This window comes from Brachyhypopomus gauderio, chromosome 14 (genome assembly GCF_052324685.1).
Source record: "Brachyhypopomus gauderio isolate BG-103 chromosome 14, BGAUD_0.2, whole genome shotgun sequence".
Lineage (NCBI taxonomy): Eukaryota > Metazoa > Chordata > Actinopteri > Gymnotiformes > Hypopomidae > Brachyhypopomus > Brachyhypopomus gauderio.
The window spans coordinates 7,389,831-7,397,816 of record NC_135224.1 but is presented as its reverse complement, the minus strand read 5'-3'; the positions used below and the strand labels follow the sequence as shown (position 1 = coordinate 7,397,816).

General features: G+C 43.7%; 1 protein-coding gene across 2 annotated transcripts in view; it reads left to right on the top strand.

The window, feature by feature from the left end:
• The first annotated feature begins 1,219 nt into the window (after nt 1-1,219).
• The window catches only part of adam19a (ADAM metallopeptidase domain 19a), a 65,386-nt gene continuing 58,619 nt past the window's right edge, over nt 1,220-7,986 (top strand). The window contains exons 1-2 of one of the 2 annotated variants that reach the window (XM_076972880.1): nt 1,220-1,561; nt 6,836-6,912. Coding sequence is in view for 1 of the 2 variants with exons in the window: in XM_076972879.1 (XP_076828994.1) it covers nt 1,441-1,561; nt 6,836-6,912 (198 nt within the window). In the remaining variant the exon portion in view is untranslated. The remainder of the gene's footprint in view (nt 1,562-6,835; nt 6,913-7,986) is intronic. The other variant, XM_076972879.1, reaches the window with a different exon arrangement.

Below are 7,986 nucleotides of genomic sequence, written 5' to 3'. Positions count from 1 at the left end.
CCCGATACTTAAAAGAAGATGGTGAAAAGTGTCTTTCTCTACAGTTCTTTACATATGACTGAGAAAGTTATGGTCAGGACACATGAGAAGCATCAATGCTCAATTCTCATAGTATTTAACATGTGCGTTTGTTTAGGTGTGTGCAACTCAGCAGAGTTCACACAGTAAGCGTCTTTTGAATGGTTATGAAACAGGAATGTATTTTCTTTTTGGAATCATGTAAGCCAAGATATCTTCAATGTGTTTCTGTGCACTCGTTAGAGATTTGTCACTGTAAATAAGAAGCTATCTGGATTCAGACCTTGCTAATTGCTAAATAAGACCTAACTGCATAAGACCTATAATAGCATATATATATATATATATATATATATATATATATATATATATATATATATATATATATATATATATATATATATATAAGATGTTTCAGTTAGGTCTTACAAAAATACAAAAATGTGTGTGTGTGTGTGTGTGTGTGTGTGTGTGTGTGCGTGTGTGCGTGTGTGTGTGTGTGTGTGTGTGTGTGAGTGATTGTGTGTGAACAGCAGAAGTGCTGTAGTGATAGATAAAGCAGTCACAAGTAATAGCAACATCAGGAACAAGGAACACAAAGAGAAACACAAAGGTCTGAGAGAAGAGCTGGAATAGATGTGGGAGGTGAAAGCAAAGTGGCTCCATAGTCCTCACAGCACTGTGGGCTGTGACCCCCACACTGGGAGAACATCTGAGATCTCCATCCAGGATAGTCTAACCAGGGGCGCAGATGGCACTGGGGACGGGGGGGACGTGTCCCCTCCAGATTTATATTGACCCCATCCGAAATCTAGCATCTACAAGCATAAACGTATATATTGTACAGCTTGGTCCCCTCACTTCAGAATTTCCATCTGCGCCGATGAGTCTAACATCTGGGAACATCTAACACACTCATACACAAATACACGTATGTCCATATACATGTACAGACACACACACACACTGTGTGTAATAAATCAGACACACACACACACACACACACACACACACACACACACGTGTGTGTGTGTGTGTGTGTGTGTGTGTGTGTGTGTGTGTGTGTATCTGACACTTTTGTATAACGATTTATTCGATCAAGCATGGATCTACGTAGTTTTTGATGTACATAGGGTAGGTGGTCTAAGTCATAAATGAATGATACCGGCCACAAGGTAATGCGCGCACAGCACGTTATGTCCTCGGAAGAGACGTGATTGTAAAAGCTGTCACAGGTCTGCTTTCTTACGCTGGTGGTGGGACCGTAAAACCGACTCACGGCATGGGCAGCTTCATTCTCGCACACGGACGTTGAGAAGGCTTGTCTCTACATCAGATCCATTTCTTGTTTTCTCTCACGCCGGCAGGGTACGAGGGGAACGAGAGAAGCGAAGACGGATAACGGTGCGGACCGTCAGAGGGATGTATACCAAACACAGGCAGAAAAATGGACATGTTTTATCCACACAAAATGCGCCGATTTTATTATTTTTCATGCTGCTCAACGGCTTACTGGATATTGTGGACGCAAATCTTCAGGAAGGTAAAAAGAAACCCCGCAAATCTCGGTCCACTTTCTGTTAGCCTACTTGAAAAGTTGTCCCGTTTATCATCTACCAGTTGCGCTCACAATATTGTGAAGTTTCATAAAGGAAATAAACGGTGCGTGTGGTTGTGTGTGCGCTGATAAAAGTGCTCATGTGTTAATATAGTTGTGTGTTTTAACGAAGCTCCCTCCGTTGTGTGACCATGCCTTAAAAGGATGGAGAAGGGTTTGAAACAGCTAACGAGATCCAGACTGGACCAAGGGCTTTAAAATAAGTGGGTGCAGGGTCGGTACACACTTTCAGACACATACAGGGTTTAATAGACTACACAATAATACCGTTTTCTTCTGTAATATAACGTAAAACCAGTGGAAGAGGATTCCCCCAAATTTAAATATTTGATTTACGCCTGTGTTAATAACCAGCATCCGGAGGCCAGACATCCACAATAAAATCATACTTGTAGTGTACTTTTAAAAGTGTCAATGCCAGTCAGTCAAAGTGTTATTCGTTGTCGGAAATGCGAATTAATGCCTCCAAGTGCTATAACAGTCGGTTTAAAAGTTAGTCCCAGACTAACCAATGTGTGACAGGGGGAACCAGCCTGTCCCCTGAGCTGAAGGCATCTTCACCTGGTCAAACGTCCCTCATCGTCTCACACCTTTCACCTGCAAATCCCTTCTGTGAGAAATCTCTTCTGTCGTGAGTTGCCTCTAATGGAGAATATGCCACTATCTATGCGTTTCCCACACATTTGATGTGAGAATAATACTTCTGTTAGTGGTTTTTTTAAACTATGTTCTTCATTTCTGCAGACCGTGTTACACGACGTGTGTGGTCGAAAATCTGAAAACCTTGAACATCTTGACTCTGAATCCCTCCGAGTCCTGTTCCTTTCAGATCAGTTCAAAATACAAATCCACCTTCTCCCCCACATATTCAACACTGCATAAGCCATAACTCCCTGAGATTTGACCTGGGACCATGGGACTCGAAATTCTGCTCTCTTTTTCTCTCTCTCTCCCTTTTTCCTTCCTTTTTTTATGCATTTATAACAAGGCCACAGATGTTATCCGCTGCACTTGTGGGTCGCATTTACAAAAGGTTACATAAAACAACCTATCTGGCACAGGCTACTATTATAGTGAACCTTGGCAGCCTTAGTGTTGCATTACCCTAGAGCTGATCATAGCACCATCACAAATTACACAAGCCATTAGACGCTTCTCCTCAATGGCATGTTGAAATCCCATCTGTCCGTCTAAGAGAGGAGAGTAACACCTACCATAAAACCCGATAATGCTCGGATGCCTTTTCACATGACTGTTACTCTGGCCCACTATTCCGGAGCAAAGAGGGGTTTTAAACTGGGACAAGAGCTCTTGTCCATGGGGCCGGTGAAGACTGCGCTCGCGCGAGAACATTCTGCGGCATCATTGCGCCATTTCAAAAGAGCGCCCTTTTCACGGACGACAAATGCCTTTATTAGAGGAGCTCAGGTCTGCGCCTTTTTTGATTTATTTGGAGTATTTAAATAAGTTTGCAGAGCTGAGGGGAATAGGCCAGAGTCCCATATAGTTCTCTGCATCGAATAGCTGCTTCAGTTAGTTATGGGTGCCGTTATTCATTTATATGCCTAATGTTTATGCGATGAGAGGCAAGATGGATGACTTCAGGGGTTTCAACAGTATGTCTAAAAGCCCCTAATTTCTGGAATGTTCCATTAGCCACTGCTCTGTGGCACTTTTTGCCCAAGATAATGACAACATAAAGTCTCTCAGACAATAGATATGGTACATGTGCCTTGTGAGAGCAGTTAAGAGTGGTGTGGCATGACTGATATTATGTCCGTATGTTGTGGGGTAATTGTCTTTCCTCCCCCTTTGCACACAGTCTTGAAGTATGCATTTGGTTCGCACATTTATGAAAATTCAATATCACTGCATTTTTAAGTTGGGTTTTTTCCACAGATTTTTTTCCCCATGATTTTCAGTATGTTTAAACCATCTTAACCACTCACACAGACACACAACACACACACACACACACACACACACACACACACACACACACACACACACACACACACACAAGGAATGAACTTTGTTATGAAAGAAGCTCTATATTTTAATTTAGTTGTTCAATTCTTCAGGTCATTTTGTTCCTTCGTTCAGTCCAGTGTTCAGGCATTCGGACAGTCCTGATGGTGTTTGAAAGGGAATACAGAGGAATACCTGCATTATGAATGCCATGAATGTTATGACCAAACTGGTGCGATTGTGCTCTACTGTCAAAGAAAAGGAGAGAATCAAGGAGCAAGAACAACATGAAGACACACACAGGGAGAGGGGGAGTCGGAAGGTATGTAGAGAGAAACAGGTAGTGAGGGAAAAAGAGGAATAAAAGAGAGAGAGGTGGGAAGAATTCAGACTCCTCTCCGTTTGTGATGCTGGCTGAACAGTGTTAGTGTGGTTTTGCGAGCTGTCAGCAAGGCGCGTGGATCCTGGGGCATTTTGAGATTGCGCTTGCTTTAAACAGCACCCTGGAAACAGTGAGGGAGGCAGCTTCATTCAGACCATGCTCTTGTGATCTCACACCAAACCTCATGTAGACCGTCCTCTTACACTCTCGTACAAAACCTTGTTAAGGCCAAACATCTCCTACCCAGAGAGAGAGAGAGAGAGAGTTGGCATAGGGCTATCATCATAACACACACTACATGTCTAGACCCTCTTGTCTTTGAAGTTTTCTTTGTTTTTTCTTTGGGGGGGGGGGGGGGGGGGGGGTCTGTATTAAAGATGCATTTTGATGCACTCAGGCTTTTATTTGTCAGCTCCCTGCCACAGGAGACACCTCGAGATTGGTAAAGGGATGGTGCAAACAGCCTCTCGCGTAGCCTCTTGCGCTGTCTCGTGCAGTTCCACAGAGCCGAACGGCCTCCGGAGACCGAGGCCCGTTTTGCAGAAAGACACTGTCACTCTGGCCGTTTTGCTCAGAGAGGATGTTGAAAAGGAAGACCTTGAAAAGCTGTTGGTGTTTGACTGTTGAAGAGAGAGAGAGGAGGAGGAGAGAGAGAGCGTTTGAATTGCCCTTTCTTCCCTACCTCTCTGTCTCTCTGTCTCTCTCCATTCTGTCCCCTTGACATTCAAGTAATGTTGAAGGAAGCTAAACAGAATCAGAGGGTCAGAACTGCACCTAACCATTTATTTCATTTCTCCGTAATGAAGTCTGTGCTGATGATCAATAGTTAATCATAACAGTGTGGTTACTTTATACGTTTAATGAGGTTTCACTGGAGAGATGTGAATTTGTGTGCTTTTGGGATCTTTTCATTTGGCCTACTTGTAAAAAATCAATATGGTTCTCTCAGTTTGTGCTGACTGGTGCACACAGAAATATTTTTCACTCTTTAAAACTGACAATAGATGCTTTGCTATAGATTGATTTAAGCTGGGTGCCTGTCACTAAAACATTTAGTGTCATTTCCTGAAACCTGAAACTGAAGACACACCAAGTGAAAATCAAAGAAAAGAAAATTGTTTGATAGGCAAAATGAATGATTTTAGCTGTTTTGTTGTTATCCACGTGAGGGGAATAAAAGAGAAATACTATGATCCATGCTGAGAGGGAGAAAGAGGGAAAATGGATGTCTTTCTCAGAGAAAAATGATCACTGCATTCAATTTAAACTATGTATTTAAAAGACCTGGTGAGAGGAGAAAGTCCCCTTTAGAAAGGACCAGTGCAAACCAGTGCAGAGTTGAATGGTGTCAACCATAGAAAGGTCACCTTTTCAGTTTTGCTCCGTTTGGCTTCTGGGGGCTGCATCTGCCCCTGTGCTACTTTGGCCTTTTCTAGACCCCCGCTCCCCTCTCTCTCACTCTCTCTCTCTCTCTCTCTCTCTCTCTCTCTCTCTCTCTCTCTCTCTCTCTCTCTCTCTCTCTCTCTCTCTTTCTCTCTCTCTCTCTTAGAATTAAAGGCAGAGCTCCACTGTGTCATGTGTTAGCTCATGGCAAATACTTATCTTAAACCTATTAGGTTTGGTAATGGTTTCCCCAGGGGATGTCAGATTCTCTGGATTATTGCTTGGCGAGCAACAGGTCGTGTCGGGACCTAGAGCTCCGTCTTGGCCTTTTCGCACGGCAGAGAAGACCACGGGCGGATTGAACCGAATTGAATTTGTGGATGGCGTATTGATACGAAATGAGTGACAGGACACGGTGCTTTTTAAAGGCATTTGAGAACAGATGAAAGGGGGGTTGTTTAGGATCAGAGGAACAGCGAGAAGAAAAGAAAGCCAACCACGTGTGGCCCTGAGAGGGACTGGCTCCTCCCCCTCCCATTGGTCCTATCCCTCGCTTTTCAGTCTGCACGGTATTTTATCAACTCGGACCATGAACCACAGGGATGGTAATGATCTTATTTTTCCAGATTAGTGCTGGTGACAGCCCTGAATGAGGAACTGTCATGGACAGATAACCCTGAGTTCAGGCAGGTGAACTCTTATGTGTTTCTCTAGGGCAGTATGAGTTGCCCATTAAACATGGCTGTCATAGTGAGGCAGAGAAAGAAGCGGGAGAAAGAGATACCATGGGTACCTAAGTTCAGTTCTTGATATGCAGAGGATGTTCAAAGAGTACCTGATGGAGCTATGCTCATGCAGTTAGATACCAAAGATTAGATATTCCGTCTCATCTATCACATCTATTTCCCAAACCAACATCACTTGAAGGACTCTGAGAATGCCAGTTACGAAGCTGCGAAATGATTTATGATGTTGAATATTCACCACAATTATCCAATATTCATGGGAAGCAAAAGTTTGACCCATTGACCACAATTAAATTTCTTTCCAAAGCAAATGAGTCTGTATGTGGTCTAAAAATATCTGATTCATGAGAAAATGAATTGTATTGTCCTAATATATCCCTGTATGCCAAAAACATGTATTTTATATACAGAGAAATGTGGATTCTACATTTGCAAGTGACATAAGATACATAATCTGGAAACATTCTAAGGCGATCTGAAAATATAGATGTACAAAATGTTTTTTTTAATGGGCCATGAGTCTCGCACTGTGACATCGTCTTGATATGTTCATTATTTATATTTCAATGTAAATATCAAATATCGGTTTCCTTATATCGTCACAATATCATGACAAATGTGTCACGGTACTCCACTGTGTACACAGCCATGCACACACACAGACTAAATGTCAGTGGTCTTTCCATCCCTGCAGTCATGTGTGTGGTTACATTTCTGCAGGGGGAGGGCGAGGACAGAAAGTGACCGCTGATTGGCTGACACGCATGCCACCAAAACACCTGGGAGCACCTGCACAGGTAAGACTAACGCACCTCGTGGTTCATTCACTGACAAGACATTATTAAAACTATATTTTAAAATGTGTGTGTGTGTGTGCGTGTGTGTGTGTGTGTGTGTGTGTGTAGATGTAGATATGTAGAGATATTCAATGTAGTGAAGAGCACAAAGTTTCCAGCGAAGCAGGATATTTCAGTCAGGGGTCTGTAATGCCGTTTCTCTGGAAACTTTGTGCACTTCACTGCAATTTTTATTACACACACACACACACACACACACACACACGCGCACGCACACACACACACACACACACACACACACACACACACACACACACACACACACAGAAGGTATGGTGATGGGGGAAGAGAATGATGACGGAGCTACAAGAGGCTACGAGTGGGCCAAGGTGAACAGATGTGTTTTGAGTTGAACCTGTTCTGATGATTTAGGAGATTCTGTATGTGTGTGTATGTATATGTGTGTACATGGGGGGGGGGGGATTTAACCTCAATCCAGCAGTGGATACACAGAAAGGAGGAGTGAAGGGTGGACCTGCAGAAGAGTAGCGCAGGGGTCAGGTGGGGGTGTGTGTGTGTGTGTGTGTGTGTGTGTGGAGGGGGGGGGGGGGGGGTCTGGAGAGGAGGTCAGAAAGGCAGGAGGGGGGCAACCCATGGAGAGCCTTGGAGGTGAGGAGGAGAAGCTTAAAGTCAAAATGAACTGTGAGGGGGAGACGGAGGAGATTGTTTGAAGAACAGGGCTGATGTGGTCACAGGATGGAGAGTTCTGATATGAGCAGAATTCTGAACCTGCTGCCATTATCTGTATAACATGCAGGGTGGTGCAGTAGTTTAGTCAGGAAGTGACTAGGGTGTATCAGTACTGGACTAGAACTAAGGGTGGAGTCCTCAGGCACTATTTAGCAGCACTGGTGGAGGAGAGGATATGAGGCTGAAATGGTAGGGTGGTGTCATGATGTGTCTGTTACACCATTATATGTGGTTTAACTCCTCCTTGCCATGGTGCTGCAGACATGTTTCCATTGTGATTCACATCTGTAGTTGCCTTCCAGATGCCAGACATGTGAAACCTAC